Source organism: Eurosta solidaginis, chromosome 2 (genome assembly GCF_040869045.1).
Source record: "Eurosta solidaginis isolate ZX-2024a chromosome 2, ASM4086904v1, whole genome shotgun sequence".
Taxonomy (NCBI): domain Eukaryota; kingdom Metazoa; phylum Arthropoda; class Insecta; order Diptera; family Tephritidae; genus Eurosta; species Eurosta solidaginis.
In genome coordinates this window covers 238,096,676-238,118,204 of record NC_090320.1, presented here as the reverse complement: position 1 = coordinate 238,118,204, position 21,529 = coordinate 238,096,676, and the positions used below count along the sequence as shown (strand labels likewise).

The following is a 21,529-nucleotide window of genomic DNA, read 5'->3' as shown; positions in this document are numbered from 1 at the left end:
TAACTTTAGAAAACAACTTGGTAAAATGGGTGTGACACCTACCATATTAAGTAGAAGAAAATGAAAAAGTTTCGCAGGTCGAAATCAAAAGCCCTTGGAATCTTGGAAGGAATACTGTACGTGGTATTACATATATAAATAAATTAGCGGTACCCGACAGATGATGTTCTGGATCACCTTGGTCCACATTTTGGCAGATATCTCGAAAACGCCTTCACATATACAACTAAGCGCCACTCCCTTTTAAAACCCTCCTTAATACCTTTAATTTGATACCCATATCGTACAAACACATTCTAGAGTCACCCCTGGTCCACGTTTATGGCGATATCTCGAAAAGGCGTCCACCTATAGAACTAAGGCCCACGCCTTTTTAAAGTACTCATTAACACCTTTCATTTGATACCCATATCGTACAAAAAAATTCTAGAGTCACCCCTGGCCCACCTTCATGGCGATATCTCGAAAAGGCATCCACCTAACTAAGGCCCACTCCCTTTTAAAATACTTATTAGCACCTTTCGTTTGATACCCATATTGTACAAACGCATTCTGGGGTCACCCCTGGTCCACGTTTATGGCGATATCTCGAAAAGGCGTCCACATATAGAACTAAGGCCCACGCCGTTTTAAAATACTCATCAACACCTTTCATTTGATACCCATATCGTTCAAACAAATTCTAGAGTCACCCCTGGTCCACCTTTATGGCGATATCTCGAAAAGGCGTCCACCTATAGAACTAAGGCCCACGCCCTTTTAAAATACTCATTAGCACCTTTCATTGGATACCCATATTGTACAAACGCATTCTAGAGTCACCCCTGGTCCACGTTTATGGCGATATCCCGAAAAGGCGTCCACCCATAGAACTAAGGCCCACTCCCTTTAAAACACTTATTAACACCTTTCATTTGATACCCATATCGTATAAACAAATTCTAGAGTCACCCCTGGTCCACCTTTATGTCGATATCTCGAAAGGGCGTCCACCTATAGAACTAAGGCCCGCGCCCTTTTAAAATACTCATTAACACCTTTCATTTGATACCCATATCGTACAAACAAATTCTAGAGTCACCCCTGGTCCACCTTTATGGCGATATCTCGAAAAGGCGTCCACCTATAGAACTAAGCCCACACCCTTTTAAAATACTCATTAACACCTTTCATTTGATACCCATATCGTACACAAAAACTCTAGAGTCACCCCTGGCCCACCTTTACGGCGATATTTCGAAAAGGCATCCACCTATAGAACTTAGGCCCACTCCCTTTTAAAATTATCATTAACAAACACATTCTAGGGTTACCGTAGGTTCTTTTTACAACATGGTGATTTTCCCTTACTTTGTCTCCACAGCTCTCAACTGAGTATGTAATGTTCGGTTTCACCCGAACTTAGCCTTCCTTACTTGTTTATTTTATATTTATCTTAAATAGCGCTTAGTTATGTACATCTGTTCACTACATATTTCTTATCTTATACATCCGATTATTTGGAGATTACGAACGGGATAAGATTATTGTTCAGCCCCATTCATAAAAGCCGAAGACAGTTCCGTCCTTACTTGTTTTTTTTTTTTAAAGTGGGCGTGTTCGTTATCTGATTTTGCTAATTTTTATTATACTCAGCTGAGCAGAGCTCACAGAGTATATTAATTTTGTTCGCATAACAGTAATCCGTACCGTCATAAACTAATCGAGATAGATATAGACTTCTATATATCAAAATGATCTGGACGAAAAAAGAAATTCATTTAGCCATGTCCGTCCCTCCGTAAGCACGATAACTTGGGTAAGTTTTGATGTTTCTTAATAAAATTTGGTATGTAAGTTTCTGGGCACTCATCTCAGATCGCTATTTAAAATGAACGAAATCGGACGATAACCACGCCCGCTTTTTCGATATCGAAAATTTCGAAAAACCGAACACGTGTGATAATTCATTACCCAATACGGATAAAGTGATGAAACTTGGTAGGTGAGTTGACCTTATGACGGAGAATAGAAAATTAGTAAAATTTTGGGCAATGGGCGTGGCACCGCCCACTTTTAAAAGAAGGTAATTTAAAAGTTTTGCAAGCTTTAATTTCGCAGTCGTTGAAGATAACGTGATACAATTTTTCAGGAACGTTACTTGTATTACTATATGTGCGCTAAATAAAAATTAGCAAAGCGGATGACGAGCACGCCCGCTTTTTAAAAAAAATTGTTTTAAAGTCAAATTTTAACAAAAAATTTAATATCTTTACAGTATATAAGTAAATTATGTCAACATTCAACTCCAGTAATGGTATGGTGCAACAAAATACAAAAATAAAAGAAAATTTCATAATGGGCATGGCACCGCCCATTTAATTCGTCTAGAATACTTTTAATACTTTTAATGCCAAATGCGAACAAAAATTTACCAATCCTTGTGAAATTTGGTAGGGGCATAGATTCTATGCAGACCTGTTAAATAATGATTACTAATGGTAATGATTAGCCGTTCCATTGATTATTTTCTTTAAACGCCATTTAATGATTACTTGCCATTATTTTCTATTTTTAATGATTACTTTTCAATTGATTAAAAAAATAATAAAAAAATTACGATTTTTTACGATTATTGAAAAAAAATCAAAAAAATCAAAAGTAATCAAAAATCAAAGAAAATTAAAAGTAATTGTTTATTTTTTTTTTCTTTTTTTATTTTTTTTTTATAGTTTTAATTATTTTTCCGCTTTGTTGAAAGAAAAATTCTCGTTTGTTGCATGCACGGGATAATTTCTACATACAAGTACATTTTAGGTTGCAGTAGTAAATCGTAAGCGCTTACCGAGGCGAATATATACATACATGCAACATATAGTGCGAATAGTATATGAGCGTTGATTCAAACATATTCTCAGGTAAGTATATACACATGTGCATTATTACACTCATTATATAAAATAATTAATTAATGAGTTTAACTGAAACTTTCGTTGCCGAAAGTATAAACAGTTTGGGCTGTCGGACAGGCAATCCAGTCATGTCTGAATTGTTTTGTTTCGCAGTTACTTATGGTTTCCCTAGTTTGCTTTTGTGAGTTCACAGAAGGGATCTGGACCATAAAACCTGCTTGGCTAGGTAATATGTATGTTCATTAACTTCATGTACCTGATGCAGTCATTGCAGTCCTACATAATGTAGATGCTTTTCGAGAACGAGCCTCTCCGTAGAAATTCTCTACCACAAACTTCTATTGCATTGATTTCTGCCTGAAATATGGTGGGGTAGCATCCCATTGGTATCGATTTCTTGAAGTTTGGCCCATAGATGCCAGCTCCAGTTCATTCGTGGTCGAATTTCTATCCATCCGTGAACCTCTGAGTCAGTCATTATAAAGATTTCCTGTTTCCCAGTGGGTTCTGCCCACAATGGACACTTCAAGTTCCGTCAGATTTGAGCTTCGCTTACGTCACGTAGTTGTAATATTTTGAGTAAAAAGTTTTATAAGTAAAAATTGTCTTACCTTCCACTAGCTGCTTTGCGATTCCTGTTAGATTTTGTACGTTGCAACATTTTTCCTCTAATTATTTACTTTTTATACAAAATCATTTAGCAGCTCATATAAGATGCATTCATTATATAACTAATGATGCTAAAAATTTCGTCCATATTTGGTCTCAAAGAATGCAGCGTTGCACTAAATTATTTAGTTTACATAAAGGCGTCAATGTGTCGCCATGCTTGTAAGCTGCGCCTCAAACCTGCAAACGAAAATAAAAGAAATTAAAAATCGTGAATGATGTGATGAAATTATGCATAAAAGAATTTGCAAAGTATTGTTGATAAGAGATAAATGAAATATGGAACGCATAGTAAAAAAGGCAAAATACCTATCAGCATCAGTTCTGCAAGCGATGAGCATTCAAGTTATATTTAATAAACATTAGGGTGGCCGACATTATCCAAGATACCTTTTTCTTGCAACTCTTTAAAGTTTAAATTAAGTATCCCAAGCACTATATCCAAGCTAACAATTCTTAACTCTAAGGCAACGAGTAATAAGAGCTAAAGTCGAGTTAGGTCAAAAGTTAGTTATCCTCAGAATCTTGGATCTTTTGAAGAGAGCTTCGTCGACTTCCAATCTGTAACAACCGGTACCAACCAGTTATAGTTTTATTATCGGCTTATAGCAAACTGTTATCGTCGAATTATCGGCTTCTTAATATTTATATTGAAGTTTTATTGCTATCTCTTTCATAACAAACCGATAATAAATTTATAACTTTTTGATATGAAATTGAACACTTTTCTAGAAGAAATCGACAACACGCCGCTAGCAAACTGTTGACGCTCCGATAACAAGTCGATAGCTTTCCGATAAGGTTAGGTTAGGTTGAACTGGCCGGTCAATAAAGACCTCACATAGACTGAATGTGTCCATAGTGTTACCAGAATTTGTTTGACGACCAAACGGAGGAACCCCAATCAGGTCCCAGGACATATGTTTTAGAATAACTCCGCCCTCTTGGCAAATACTAGCAGTTTTCTATAACCCAGACCAAGATCTGGCAACTCTGTCGCCCCTAATATCTGGAGCCTTGACCTGGCGAGCGCACGAGATGAAAACGGAACGTGCTCAACCGTTTCTTCCTGCAGCTCACACTTCCTACACTTGCCATTACTGACGAGGTCTAACTTGTGAGCATGTGACGTCAGAAGGCGGTGTCCAGTAAGTATGCCCATCGTGAGCCTTAAGTCTTCTCTTTTCAGAGATATGAGCCACTTTGTGAGCCTAATATCGTAGGCTTTGCACATGATCTTAGAAATTTTGCACCCCCGCGCTTTTGTCCACGCCTTTCCTACTTTATGGATCATATGCAACTCCTGTCTCCTTTTGATTTCTCCCAACCAGATTGGGACGTCTATCGTCGACGCAGCGAGTGTTGCACTCTCCTTTGCCAACTCATCGGTATTTTCGTTACCTTCTATCCCTTTATGACCGGGAGCCCAATAGAGACTTATGGTCCGGCTGGAGTGAAGTTTTCAAATGCTTCTCTGCATTCCAGAACACTTCTTCATGAAGTACTGTGTGCGATTATTGCCTTAATCGCAGCCTGACTATCAATATATAAATTGACGCGACTGCAGCTTAAGCACACTTCCTCCAGAATTTCTGCTGCTTTCTTCACTGCTATGATTTCCGCTTGAAAAACGCTGCAGTAATCTGGAAGCCTGTACGATCTACCTATTTCTGGGTCGACACAGTAAACAGCAGACCCAACCCTTTCCATTAATTTGGAACCATCCGTATACACGTGTATAGCATGTTCTGCCATTTCTGCACCCCGGCACCAACCCTCCGGCTCAATTGAGGCCCCAATATTTCTTTCGAAGCTCAGGCACGAGACCACTATTCCGTTTGCCCGATATTAGATGGCGCTATACTGTTGTGGCCACAATGCCTGCACTCAAGCTGCCCCGAGGTCTTAAGCCTTGTTGCCGTTGCTTACGCGATGTTTTTGGCCGTTAGGTCTGCATTCGGGGTAGTTTTTAAGGCTCCAGATATGTAAATCATTGATACTCTGCATACCCTCTCAAGTTTTTATACTCAGCTGAGCAGAGGTCACAGAGTATATTAATTTTGTTCGCATAACGGTACCCCGTAACGGCATAAAATAATCGAGATAGATATAGACCTCTATATTACAGAATAATCTGGGCGAAAAAAGAAGTTCATTTAGCCACGTCCGTCCGTCCGTCAACACTATAACTTGAGTAAATTTTGAGGTATCTTGATATTTGTTTTTTTTTTTTTTGGGTTAAATAATCATTAACACCTTTCATTTGATATCCATATCGTACAAACACATTCTAGAGTCACCCCTGGCCCGCCTTTATGGCGATATCTCGAAAAAGCGTCCACGTTTAGAACTAAGGATCACTCTCTTTTAAAATACTCATTACCACCTTTCATTTGATACCCATATCGTACAAACACATCCTAGAGTTACCCCTGGTCCACCTTTATGGCGATACCCACTCCCTTTTAAAATACTCTTTAATACCTTCCATTTGATACCCATGTCATACAAACACATTCCAGGGTTATCCTAGGTTCATTTTTCTACATGGTTATTTTCCCTTATTTTGTCTCCAAAGCTCTCAGCTGAGTATGTAATGTTCGGTTACACCCGAAGTTAGCCTTCCTTACTTGTTTGGTATACGTACTTTTTTGTGTGGCTGTCCACCAAAAAAAAACCATAATACAGTACGGGTTTGACAATTGCCGTAAATACCCAATGAGTAAGTTCGGGTGATGGGCTCCACGTGCATCCTAGCATCCTATTGCATGCATAGAGTGCCGCGGAGGGTTTCTTCGCTCTCTCTTCTAGATGGAGTTTCCACGACAACTTACTATCTATTATAACTCCTAGATACTTTGTGCTATATTTTTCTTGTAGGATTACCGCTCCAAACTTAGGCTTAGTCCAATTAGGGACCTTATAATTCCTAGTAAATAATACTAGATCGGGGTTTTCCGCGTTGGCGACTAGCCTGACTGCAGGTTCCCAGGCATGTACACCTCGACGTGCCATCAGAGAGCGGAGTGTTGTTAGGCATCTGCCGCTTATGATGACTGGTCCTCCGTCGAACCGCCTAAGCAATTGGTTTATAACCAGCGTCCACAGCATTGGTGATAAATCCCCACCGATAAGAAATCGATAATTTTTTAATAACATATAGATAATTTTTCGATAATAACACTCCGATGACAAATCGATAACTTGTTGATAACTTTTAGAAAAATTCTCGATAATTTGTCGGTGGTAAATCGATAGCTTCTCGAGAACTCGCCTATACAAAATCGATAATTTATCCGTACTTTTTTGTCGATAGCAAATTTATAACACAAATTGTCTATTACTTACGCTAACTCTCCATTCCGTCGGAAGGCCTTCACAGATCGCAACTGTACCGCAATATCATCATTTGGTTTCACCTTGATTTATTCCTCCAGGTAGAATATGTAAAACTCGTTTGAGCTTGAATTTCTCAGCCGAGGCAACAACCTAAGAGATACAATGAGAATTTTCCATAAAAAGTGAGCATTTGCCCAGACTCGAGTTTCTGATTAAACGGTGGCTTATTTGCTTTTCTGCACAAACAAAGTACCCACCTTTTATACAGAGAGTGGAGTATCACCTACTCATACTCCGATTGATCCGATGGTCCGAGCAAAAGGAGCTATTAAAATCCCATCGAGGCTCGACTTCTCCGCACGATATCAAACTTTATCGTGTAGGATTCTAATGCCTTTAAGGCGGTCTGGTTGTCGACAAAGATCGTAACATTGGTCTGAGACTGGATATCCGGAGCAGTCTGGCTGATCTTCCCATTACATAAGCCTTCATCAGGAGGGTTCGGCATATATCAAGAAGGCGGTACGACTGATTTACTTGCAGATACTTTGAGTACTGTCCAGCTACAGTTCCTTTTTCTATTACCGAGCCGTCTGTGTAGATTTATATACCTCTACCACTCTTATGGCCTTCATTCCATTTATTCCTCGAAGGATATCTTTTGTTCACCTGTAGATCAACAGCGGTCAGTTATGATCCCGTTTGGTCGTCCCCAAGCTATGTCAACTGATATTTGGTTGATTTCCACATGTTGGATCCTCTCAGCCACATGTTGCAGCCCCTTTCATAGCCAAACCCCGCATGAAGATCTCCCAACCATCTGTTGACTGCGTCAAGCGTGTTCCATCAGACAAGAGCTTCATACGTTAGTATCGGTCGAATGACTGTGTTGTATAGGACATGGAGTATACACACATTGCAGCTCCTACCGCAAGTCTTTTTGCAGGTATAGTATGCTGCTAAACCTTTCGTAGCTATCGACTCAACGTTCCTTTTCCAGCTTAATTAGGAGTCGGGAATCATGCTAAGAGATTGGGCTTCGCATTATCTAGGGAGGCGCATTCTCACTCAGACTCAGCTTCGACTTGAGTGCTTAACAAGTCTCGCATAAAGAGTGACCCCGTAGGCTCCTACCCATATTTTATTATTATTATTTATTAAACTGTACTTCTAACAACAACTACTGTAATTTAATGCTGTTGAAAAAACGGCAGAGCTTTTCAAAATTGAAACTTTGTGTTAATAAAAGTATTATGATCGCAGTGGTATAAGTTTGGTTTAGTCGTTGATCAACGAGCAATGAAGCGAGACGAATGCACGCATTGTTTGCCAACATTTAAAACTAATTTGGTAAAAATCCCATTGTCTCGAAAAGTAAATGGCTAAACGTAAAATTTGTTAAGTGCTTCAGGGTTGGGTTGAATACTTCGGTAACAAAAAACCCATTTGGAAATTATATGGCACCCTAATGTGCATGTAGTGGCATTTTTAATTAAAAAATTCTTGTCACATGTTGCTGGACTTTTATTTGGTTTGGAAAAACCAAATTGAAAATAAGTACTCATGTTTTTATAAACGCATCAAACAACATTAAAAATACTCCAGCGAGGAGAGTTCGTTTAAAGTTGAATAACGCGTTTATGAAAACATGAAAAAAATTGTATTTGAAATTTATAAATGATAAAATAACTACATAGACAATTTCTAGACGTTTTTATTTCTTTGAAATCATAGCAGTAGAAATACAAATGTCCCACTTATCTTTTGTGGTTTCCTATTTCATTATAATTTGCTTCATCTAGCAGTTACCTGCTCTCATTCCTCGCATTCTTCTTTTCTTATATTAAACATCTCTTATCAGCTGATCTCCATGTTAGATGCAACACAAATACTAAGTGCAGAATTTTTAATGAAATATTCATTTACACTGTCGTCATTTGGATTTGTCTAGTTTTTTATCTTCCTTTAAGCTTTGTGAAGCTCAAACATATCCCCATGCCCAATACTATTTTATTACTCAAAGGATTGGCTTACAGTGTAGTGACAAAATGTTGGTGTGTTTTTGGTATCAACACTAAATTTCATAGCTCCTACATGTTTTAATTCAGGATTATGAAACAAGCGCAAAGATGCAAGGAATTTGTAAGAATGTATGAGTGTCCATATTTGTTTGTAGGAGGGCATGTTAGTGCTTGATCGAAATTAAATTTGTTCATAAGATCGAACCTCGAAAGATCCGTGCATAATTTTCAATGGATAGCTGTAGGAAAGCAGTTTGCCCATTTTATTTACTGAAAAGCCGACGATCATGACTAGGTCTTACAACCTTAGTGCCGTCTTCATCGTCTTCAGTGACTACACTTATTATAAGTTATCGAAATTTTCGTTTTCTCCACGCTAAATGAAGCTTCGCACTTGTTCTACAAAATATGCACAATTATCGATTTATCCGGGGGTTGATCACCCTGTGTTGGTAAAAACGAAAATGTCAAATGAAGCTATTTGATAGATTGCCATCCTCCAAATAAAATCTAACTTAGCTGGAGATAGTGGAAACGGCTTGTAGATTAACTAAGTTACCCCTACCAATAGAAAGAAACTCTGGAAACTCATGACTGGTATTCCGACATGACACTGGCTTCTGGCGTCATATGCTTTTAAATTAAGCCTAGTCAGTGACAGCAGATGCAGGTCAAGTGGGTTGGAGGAGTAAACTATCGAGCACTTTTTGTACTTGACGAATTTAAAAGAATATTTTCCGGTGTACCTTGGCCCTCTTCCATTATTTTCAATTAATTGATTGCTCATCGAGCAAGGCCAGACAACGAATTCCCGAGTGCTGTTGGTTTCACGGTTCATTTGGTACTACTCCTGCTTTTCTTCGCCAAGTGTCTATTCATTGCCGACAACCATTTGCAGGTTGAATTCGCCGCAAGTGTTACAGTTGTTATTGTCCTGCTCACTCAACAGCAATCGGGACTACGTTCAGCCACCGCTCAGTGTTGTCTCTTGCTACCACTCATTTATTTGTATAGTGTATGCACTCTCCCAAAACCCATTAAATAGAATAATCCCATTTACACACAAAGGATAGCAAATCAACAGGAGTAAATAAAAGAAAAACCAAAACAACAGGTTAGCACACAAGTTAGTGTAAGCCTGCACAGAAAAACTGCACTGAGAAAAATTATATATTCCGACACGACCATTCTGACTTTTACACGTCCTCGTGCTTAAGTTCAAATTTTAAAAATTAAAAGGTAATACTTTATCCCTTTTATTTATTCACATTTCATTATTTTTTTTTTTTTTTAAACTATTAAAATAATTATTTCATACAGAATATTTTATTTAATTATTTTCAACTCAACCACCGCCTCCAACAAATACCACTCATCTGACACACTTGTCAGTGTTCGCATTCGAACACTCATCGCCAAATCTGACGGATAACTCTTCGTCCCTCTTAGACGGATAACACATCGTCCCATTTGGACGGATCACTCACTGTTCCTTCTGAACAGATAACTCTTTGTCGTTACAGGACAACCCGCCACTGCTCTCACCTGAGCTCTTATGAGGATTTAACTCCTTTTCGTCAATGTCCAATTCACTCGGAACTTGCCCGCTTGGCATTTTTCTTATGTCTTCATGACAGTACTTATAAGTTCTTTTTGTTTGCAAAGACTTTAACATATAGCGGTCTCCATCCAGAACCGCAACCACTAACAATGGACCCCTGAATTTTGCATCCAATTTCGTTTGATGCCTCTCTTCGTTTTTTAATAACACGTAATCGCCAACTTTGTACCTTACAACGCTAGCTTTGCCCTTATCGAATCTGATTTTGTCGTAGGAAGCGATAGTCTTCATGTTTTCAGTTGCCACATTCTTAATATTTGCTACATCCACCTCAATCTCTGTGTCACAAGGTGGCATCAAACCAAGAGGACGATCTTCCTTTCCAATCAGCAACTCTAGAGGACTTGCAGCAGTGGAATGACCAATTGTACAATTTAGAGCGAGCTGCACCTCACCCAAAGCGTCTTGCCAAGATCGATTGCTAGATTCGACTGCAGCCAACAAGTTCTTTAACGTGCTCATCACACGTTCTACTTGGCCATTAGCGCGGCTTGCCCCGGTAGCAATTAAGTGAAGTTTTATATTTTGTGAAGAGCAGAATTCCGAAAATTTAGAGCTGGTAAAGCATCGCCCCTGATCAGCAATAATACGGTTGGGAACCCCAAAGAGAGAAATTGAAGACTTAAAAGCTTTCACACAACTTTCAGTATCTAACTTTAAAGTGTGGAATAAATAAACGAAATTTGTAAATGCATTAACTTGTACTATCACATACTCTTTAAGATCACTTTTACCACTTAGCTTCTCTGTAATGTCAACATGAACTGTATGCCAAGGTATGCTTGTTTTAGGAATGGGATGGAGTTCAGCCTGAATATTCCCCGACGAACCCTTAACGGTTTTGCACGTTATAAAATTGTCAACAAATTTACGAACGTATTTATTCATCTTGTCAAACCAATAATACTGATAAACTTTGTCAAGTGTTTTCTTCCATCCTAAATGCATGATAGATTCATGCACCTGGTTTATCACCGACCATTTGAACGCACGTGGAACGACAGGTAAACAGCGAGTTCTATTATTCCTTTGAACCTTTGAAATACCTTTCCTTAGCTCATAAGTTTTAGCCAAATCTTCCGCAAGCTCATTTGACTCCAACTTGTTTACAATATCAACAATATCTGAATCTAATCGCTGCTCTGCAAGAAGCCACTCACATGATATCTCGGCTAAATTTACTCGCTTCTCAGGGATTTTGCACACAACTGAATCAGAGTTTGGCTGAATGGGATTTCTTGACAAAAAGTCAACGTGAGCCATGCGTCTTCCCTCACGATATTGAATATCAAAATCAAATGATTGTAAGTATGCCCACCAACGATGTACTCTCGGAGTCAGATCTATTTTAGTACGCGATGCCTTTAGCGAATTACAATCGGTATAAACTACGAACCTTCGAACCTTCGACCAAGCAAATAATGACGAAAATGTTTCACTGATTTCACAACCGCCAAAGTTTCCAATTCATAGGAATGATACCTAGACTCAGCGGGAGAAGTAGTTTTGCTAAAATATTCGATTACATGAGGACAATTGTTAATTCTATGCAAAAGCATTGTGCCATAACCACAAGAACTCGCATCTGTATGTAATTCTATAGGATGTTTTGGGTCAAAAATTACAAGAACTGGCTCGTTAGTGAGAATGTCAATAATTTTCGTTCGAACTTCTTCCAGCTCTGCATTCCACGCGAAACAACTCTTTTGTGAAGTAAGAGAATATAAAGGTTTCATTAACTGAGAAAATCCGGGCACAAATTTCCGAAAGTTAGATGCCAACCCAATGAATTGTCTCACTCCAGTAATAGATTGTGGAGGAGGCAAAGATTTTAAAGCAACTATTTTACCCGGATTTGGTTTTATCTCACCTGCCCGTATCTCATAACCTAAATACTGTACAGCCGTTTTAAGAAAACTACATTTAGTTATATTAAAAAAAAATCCCGCCTTCGTTAGAACATCTAATACAATTTTAAGCCTTTTAAACCCCAGTTCCTTTGTTGGAGACACGACCATTATGTCATCCATGTAAACAATTACGTATGAGTGAGCAAGATCTCCGAGAGCGTTCATAACTGCACGCTGAAAAACAGACGGCGCGTTTTTTATACCGAACGGCATCGTCAAAAATTCATATTGTCCCTCAGGTGTTACGAAGGCAGTGTATTCAACGGAGTCCGTGTGGATGGGGATCTGATGGTAACCGCTAGCCATGTCTAAGCATGTGAAATAATTCGCACCACATAGTCTTGCAATTTGGTCACTGATAAGAGGCAAAGGGTATTTGTCAGAGACTGTGTTGGAATTAAGCTCTCTATAGTCGACACATAGTCGATCTGAACCATTTTTCTTCTTAACGAGAAAGATAGGGCTAGCAAAGGGAGATGAACTCGGTCGGATAATATTACATTTCAGTAACTCGCTTACTTTAACGCGAACGATTCCTTTTTCATCAGGACTAAGCCTATATGGTCTCCTTTGTACCGTTTTATTAGGGTCTACCAACCGAATTTTCATCTCGCCTGTACTAACCCTTGTACACGGAGTCCCAATTATAAACGATTCAGCATATTGTTCAATTAATTTAATTAATTCATTTTTATCATTACCGCTTAACTCGGTATTGATATCTTTTAAGCTGCTAGAAGGCTGAGACATTTCACAACTATTTACATGTTTTGATTTTAAAACTTCAAATTTATCAAAAGACAAAATTACATCAAATCCCTGATTAAGAATATCTCGCCCAATTACAATGTCATTTTTTAAATGATTGTCCTGTACTACATGAAATAATATTTCAACGACATTTTCGTTAATAGTAACATTACTTAAGATTTGCAAAGTACTATATATTCCCCCATCACCAATTCCCCTTAATATAATAACATTATTTACGCGATTGCCAGATAATTTATGGCCAATACTGTCTCTTATAAGTGAACACTCTGCGCCAGATTCAAAACAAATTGGATAGACCTCATCTCGTTGTGTCATACTTCCTTGTGGTTCTGCCGCAAAACACTGATTTATGCTCTGTTGTTTAATCTCGCCCTGTTTAGCTGCATTTCCATTCTTTGAACATTGGTTTGCGAAATGACCAGCTTGACCACATCGATAACAAGACACGCTTGACTTGTCCTTCTGATTCTTAGTATCTCCCGCTTGTCGCATCTTTAATCTGCACTCCGCTATCCTATGTCCCGGCTTTTTACAAAAATGGCACACCCCAACAGACATCTTTGCTTTTTTATTATTAGGTCCAGCACCTTCAGTCATACTCGCACTACGTTTCTTATCGAAAGTAAAAGCTTTTAATTCCAACTGTAGTTTGCTTCTTGTTCTCACATTCGTTGTAAAAATGATTCGTTGCAAACGGCTATCAATATTCGCCATATGCGCCAGAACAGTTGAAACAGCAATCTCTTCAATGCTCATGTTGCGCCACTTTGTTACTAATGACGTCACCAAACGACTACCAAAAACAGCATGACATTCTCCAACCGATGGGCGACTATTCAGCAAATTCAAAAACATGGCTGCTGGCGTCTCTTCACTTTATAACGTTGTGTGAACAGTTCTTTGAACTGTTCCCATTTAATACCAGGGTAGGAAATCTGCGTTAGCCACTGCGAAGCGCTACCCTCCATACAATTGCTCAGTGCCATCACAAGGCCACTTCCCTCAAGCGGTTTCTCCGATAATATTATGTCAGCAGTACTACACCATTGCGATGCATCGACACTCATTGCTTCGGGGTTAAATTTTGGCAATGTGACCGTAGTGTTATGTTGCTGTACGTGTGTCGATGTCTGCATAGCTTTTGCAAGAGCAATGAAGTTTCGATTTTGCATATCGAGAAAAATACGCCATTGCTCTTCAGAAAATGTAGGAGTCGGGTCTGGTCCCGCTTCTGATGACGAATTTAAAAGAATATTTTCCGGTGTACCTTGGCCCTCTTCCATTATTTTCAATTAATTGATTGCTCACCGAGCAAGGTCAGACAACGAATTCCCGAGTGCTGTTGGTTTCACGGTTCATTTGGTACTACTCCTGCTTTTCTTCGCCAAGTGTCTATTCATTGCCGACAACCATTTGCAGGTTGAATTCGCAGCAAGTGTTACAGTTGTTATTGTCCTGCTCACTCAACAGCAATCGGGACTACGTTCAGCCACCGCTCAGTGTTGTCTCTTGCTACCACTCATTTATTTGTATAGTGTATGCACTCTCCCAAAACCCATTAAATAGAATAATCCCATTTGCACACAAAGGATAGCAAATCAACAGGAGTAAATAGAAGAAAAACCGAAACAACAGGTTGGCACACAAGTTAGTATAAGCCTGCACAGAAAAACTGCACTGAGAAAAATTATATATTCCGACATACTCATGCCCTGCGCTTACTATCCTAAGAGCTAATAAGAGTGATACAGCTATCCGATCTAGAAGCAAGAAGTTGCATAGGTCCAAGAAAGCTTCTAGTACCGCCAACAAAGACGTGTTATTTTATGACATAGGTCCAGGTTTTGATAGAGTGTTTCTATGTGAGGTCCTCACAGACGGCCAGTTCAACCTAACCTAACCTTTACTGAAAGGTCGAGATGTTGATTTTTAAACTTGTACTAGTAAGAACAAAAAAGCTTCGGGAACCCCATAACTCAGCGGTCAGAGACAGTTTATCAGAGATTGCGTTTAACGTTTAACCAGAAAAAGCAATTCAGTTTATGTAAATGTGATATTTTTATTTTTGAATTTTTTTTTTTTTTGAGATCGTTTGGTGTGGTTTATTATCAAAGGTTTGTTTAAACTGTTATTTTGCGACCAAAATAGGTTTCGAGAATGATGAATTTTTCGTCCGCTCTGTTATAATTATCATAATGTAAACTTAAGGGTATGTTAATATAGGGGTCTGGAAATAATTATTATTTCCCAAAATTTAAACCAAAAAATTATACAGGGACCTTTTCCGGAAGCATTTTGTGAAAGTTTCTTGAATTTTTGGGTATTATTGTGAAGTTAATTGTTCCTAGGATCATTTTGAAACTATTTTGGGATGATTTCGGGACTATTCCGAGATCAGTTTGGGAATGTGCAAATAAACATTTTGAGATTATTTGCACGACTATTTGGGGATAATTTTTGGATTATTTTCAGATTCATATGGAATCATCTTGTTATCATTTCGGAGACATTGCAATGTAATTTCGGGATTATATTAGACTATTTTGGAATCATTCTCGCAAAAATGTATTTATAAATACGAAAAGTTGTTGGGTTATTATTAACGGCTTGTTTTCGCTAAAAACTGTTATCGAAGAGTTATCGGTTTACTATCGGCAAATCATCGACGTTATCGAAAAAATTTCGATTTGCAATCGAAAATGTATCTGTTTGTAATCGAAAATTATTGCTTTTTATCCAATAGTCAATATGTTATCCAAAAGTTATCGACTTGCTATCGAAAAGACATAAACTTGTTATCGATTTTGTTATAAAGAACTGATCGGTTTGTTATCGAAAAAGTATAGATATGGTATTGTAAAGTTATTTTTGTATCAGAAAATATATTTCCTTTACTTTCCTTTCATTACCCTTCCATTACTTTCTTTTCTTTTACTTTTCTAGTCGAAAAAAATGATGGCTTATAGGCACCTAACGTAAGATTTGCTTCAGGCATGTATCGATACCGGGAACCGAGCTCTCGATTTCTTGAAACTCGAAGTTTTCGCGAGGAAATCGTAAACTCTAATAAATCCTGCCAATGCAACGACTAAATTAAATGTCGAGTAGATGGAGTCTAGAAACTCTTACTTGTATTCGAGAAGAAATCGCAAGCTCCTAATTAGAGAACAATTTACTTCTATTTCACTATTGCATTAATTATCATCGTTCCTTTGGGATCACCGTGAATACCTTACACATGTTCAGCTTGAATAGGGAACACTGAAAAAATTACTCGGTAGTTTCGTCAAAATATTCGGTAAGGTACTCTTAACTTTATGCCGCGTGCGTGTATAACAGCAAAGATTGTCCTAGCTGAGCCCTCCCATGGTGTCCAATGTTGTACACGCTCTTTATTATAAACTTTAAAGCAACAAAAAACAAACATACATATATATTTACAAAACAAAAACAACGAGACTTTTGTTTGCACCATATTTTGCTGTGTGTTTGTGTGATAAAACTGTATATGAAAATCTGAGATAAGACAAATAGAGCCGAGCATTTTATTAAAAGCACGAACTTTTTAATGTGTGGGATATTAATTCACAGTGGGGTTCGAGGTGATATGTAGAACTTTTGTACTACGTCGCAATAAAGTTAGAAACCTTGTCCCAAGTCCCAAGGTGGATCGTATAGTCAGCGCTGCCTAACCTTATCATTAGCAGGTATTGACCGTGTTTTTTTTTACATGTATATACATCTACATGTGCGGGTAAAAAATGATTATTATCACTTAGATAATGTTTAGGAGACCCATCTAGCGGTAATTATTGAACACTCGCGGCTGTGGTAAATAACTCGCTTTAACACGGGTTGTACTGAATAGCGGAGACACGCACCTCTGTTGGGATAGTATAAAACCTATAGCTGAATCGCCCGTCCGTCCGTAAACACTATAATTTGAGTAAATTTTGAGGTATCTTGATAAAATTTGGTATGCAGGTTCCTGGGCATCCATCTCAGATCGCTATTTAAAATGAACGAAATCGGACCATAACCACGCCCACTTTTTCGATATCGAAAATTTCGAAAAACCGAAAAAGTGCGATAATTCATTACCAAAGAGAAGAAACTTGGTAGGTGGGTTGACCTTATGACGCAGAATAGAAAATTAGTAAAATTTTGGACAATGGCCGTGGCACCGCCCACTTTTAAAAGAAGGTAATTTCAAAGTTTTGCAAGCTTTAATTTGGCAGTCGTTGAAGATATCATGATGAAATTTGGCAGGAAAGTTACCCCTATTACTATATGTGTGGTAAATAAAAATTAACAAAATCGGATTACGAACCGGCCCACGTTTTAAAAAAAAATTTTTTAAAAGTAAAATTTTAACAAAAAATTCAATATCTTTACAGTATATAAGTAAATTATGTCCACATTCAACTCTAGTAATGATATGGTGCAAAAAAATACGAAACTAAAAGAAAATTTCAAAATGGGTGTGGCTCCGGCCTTTGTCATTTAATTCGTCTAGAATACTTTTAATGCCATAAATCGAACAAAAATTTACCAATCATTTTGAAATTAGGTAGGGGCATAGATTTTATGACGTTAACTGTTTTCTGTGAAACTGGGCGAAATCGGTTGAAGCCACGCCCAGTTTTTATACACAGACCTCCGTATGTCCTTCCGCTCGGCCGTTAACACGATAACTTGAGCAAAAATCGACATATCTTTACTAAACTTAGTTCACGTACTTATCTGAACTCACTTTATCTTGGTATAAAAAATGGCCGAAATCTGACCATGACCACGCCCACTTTTTCGATATCGAAAATTACGACAAATGAAAAAATGCCATAATTCTATACCAAATATGAAAAAAGAGACGAAACATGGTAATCTGATTGGTTTATTGACGCAAAATATAACTTTAGAAAAAACTTTGTAAAATGGGTGTGACACCTACCATATTAAGTAGAAGAAAATAACAAAAGTTCTGCAGGGCGAAATCAAAAGCTATTGGAATCATGGCAGGAATACTGTTCCTGGCATTATATATATAAATAAATTAGCGGTACCCGACAGATGATGTTCTGGGTCACCTTGGTCCACATTTTGGTCGATATCTCAAAAACGCCTTCACATATAAAACTAAGGGCCACTCCCTTTTAAAACCCCCATTAATACCTTTAATTTGATACCCATATCGTACAAACACATTCTAGGGTTACCCTAGGTTAATTTAATTTTTAATGGTGATTTTCCCTTATTTTGTCTCCAAAGCTCTCAGCTGAGTACGTAATGTTCGGTTACACCCGAACTTAGCCTTCCTTACTTGTTCAGGTTCAAATCGAGTTCGAAAGTATTACTGATGTAAAGACCAGATCATTTTCCATTGGTTATGTTTTTTTTTTTTCAAATTTCGACGAAATTAATAACTCACTCATTTATGATACGGAGCCCACTGTACAAGTCTGTTAATAGTGATATGCAAAAGCAAGTAGAATAAGTTTTAATGAAAATCTGTGATGACATTTCTAATGACATGGCTGCAAATAAATACATAGATACGTCTGCATATGCTGACAGCCTTAAGTGCATATGATTTGTGAATGCATTTCGGGAAAAGAATAAACCGCTTTGATCTCGGAAATAATATGGTCTTAGGTGTGATAAGAATCAGGAACTCCAATACAAACCACTGTTAAACAACAAAAACTCCAATACAAAGGTACATTAAAAATGGCACTGCTTTAACGTAAAATAAAACAAATCTCTGTATTCAAAAGCCGAGCTTCCATTCGAGAAATACTTGCTTTAATAAAAAGTTTGTCCTCTCAAGACCAAATGAAGTTTTATGAAACATACTTTCGCAGCTTGAAGACTTTCTTAGGTTAACGCTGGGGAAGATATATACTTCGAGCAGTGGCCAACAAGTCGGATTTGAATCAATCATTACCAGATTTCACACAGACCTGTTAAATAATGATTAAACATTTTAATTATTATTAAATTTTTTGTTGGTTTTCTGAACATTTCTGGGGCTTTCAAAAATGTGCCGAAACAAGCAATCGTCGACAGAATCATCTAGATTAAAGTACCTCCTTAACAAATTGGATCAGCTCCATGTTAAATTGCAGAATGATTACGTCGCAATGGGAACAACTCGAGGTCACAAAATCTGTAAAGAGAGGGCTCAATCGGTTCAACAGAGGACCAGTCAAATTCACAGCGTAAGGAGATGATGTTTCAGTCATCATTAGGGCAGATATCTACCAAAAATCAGCTCTCTAATGAATCAGGCGCTTCGGGAGTCGCGTTAACCGCCAACGCGGAAAAAACCGGTCTAGTATAATTTACTAGGAAATATAAGGTTACTAATTGGACTAATCCTAAGCTTTAACTCTTCAACAAAAATACAGCACAAAATCTTGGATATATTTCATTGTGTATTTACGGAAATTGTCAGGACCATACCTTACTATAGGGCCCTTGTTTGGTAGACAGCCACATAAAAAAGTACGTATACCAAACCCCTCGAGAGGGTATGCAGATTATCAATGATAAGCACATCCATAGCCCTAAAGAATCCCGACAGCAGCATTTCATCCTATTCTGCACAAAACACCCGCAGTCCTAATGGTCAACAATATAACGCTAGCAATGGCAACAAGGCTAAAGGCCTAGGGATAGGTTGAGTGCAGGCGGTATGGCCATAGCAGTATAGCGCCTTCTAATATGGGGCGCGTTGACTACGGACCAAGCATACTTTCAAAAAGATCTTGGACAACAATAGAGCCGAAAGGATTGTTCCAAATTAATGGAAAGGATCGCATCTGCTGTTTACTGCATCGATGCAGATATATGCACATCCTACAGACTGCCAGATCACTGCAATGTCTTTCAGGAGCTACTTCTGAAATAAGCGTGCTTTAGCTGCAGCCGGATCAATATATATATTGATAGTCAGGCGACGATTATTGCTATAATCTCACACAGGAGAGACTTGGCTCAGCCTAGACCATACATGTATAATTTGTTCCCGGTCATAAAGGTGTAGATGGTAACGATAAGGCCGATGGGTTGGCAAATGAGGGTGCAGCAATCGCTTAACAGAAAAGGGAGACAGGTGTTGTATATGATAAATCAAATGGAAAAGACGTGATCAGAAGCGCGAGGCTGGAAAATCTCTAAGATCATATGGAAATTTTACGACATCAGGCTCACGAAATTGCTTATATATCCAAAGAGAGAAGACTTTAGTCAGATGCTGGGCATACACACTGGATAGTGCCTTCAGCCATCATATGGTTATCAGTTAGGATTCGTTTGTATAGTAGCATAGTACGTGGGAAATGCGAATTTCAGAATGAAACGGTTCAGCACGTTCTGTGTTCGCTTGTCTTGCTTGGTCAAGGCTGCAGCCATTAGGGGCGGCAGAATATCGTGGGGCAAAGTTAAACTGTTCAACAATTAAATGAAGATGAGTTATGGCAGCAATTTTTCTTATTAATCCCTCGAGTGTTAGATAACAAGTCGTTTGACAAATTTTTCAATGATCTATTTCAAACTTATTGAAAGGTTTACTTTCTCATGGAACCGGTCTCAGTTAAAATTTTATTGTGAAATCTAACAAAAAAAGCCCAACTAAATATTATAGTTCCACTATTAAGAGCCTTCAATTAGCTGCGTAATTATTTACTTGAGCATAAAGTATTCACAATAACTATAATCCTTTGTATACGAATTGAAAAATCTTCTTTATCGCTTTCTTTATTACGTTAAAATCAAACTGAAATAATCAACCCATAGATTGCGCTGCATATATACCACCAAGTTGCTTTTTAATTATTCCTTCCAGTGTCTTGTCTTTTCGCGAACAGCCTTTTCGAATAGTTGCTATTTTTTAACTTCTTCTGTGTCTCATATTCTAATCGTTTTAAGCTGGTTGCGCTTGTTAATGACGCACGGCGTTTTTATATATTACTTTTCTCCACTCGATGACAAAAGATGACGCCTACATATATAGAGTTGACAAACATTTTACTTTCACCTGCGACAATTATTCCGGGCTGAGAATATATGCAGAATCCCACTTAATTGTTTATTTATGTTGGATACTTTTTTTCATCTAATGAAACATTTAAAAAATGTACAGGATCATTTAGTTGTATAAGGTCTTCAAAGTGAATTTTTAGTGTCCCTGAAGAAGAAAAGCTTTAATTTGTATAATATTTTGGGAACAATTTAAACAACGCCAACCAACATACTTTGTAAGCAACTAAATCTATGTCTGGCGGCCACCGTAGTGTGATGGTA

General features: G+C 38.0%; 1 protein-coding gene across 3 annotated transcripts in view; it reads right to left on the bottom strand.

The window, feature by feature from the left end:
* Window positions 1-21,529, bottom strand: part of LOC137240717 (kinesin-like protein CG14535) — a 575,047-nt gene that overhangs the window by 327,365 nt on the left and 226,153 nt on the right. For all 3 annotated transcript variants that reach the window (XM_067767333.1, XM_067767334.1, XM_067767335.1), the window contains one exon: window positions 3,503-3,740. In XM_067767333.1, coding sequence (XP_067623434.1) covers window positions 3,503-3,552 — 50 coding nt within the window. In that variant the 5' untranslated portion in view covers window positions 3,553-3,740. The remainder of the gene's footprint in view (window positions 1-3,502; window positions 3,741-21,529) is intronic.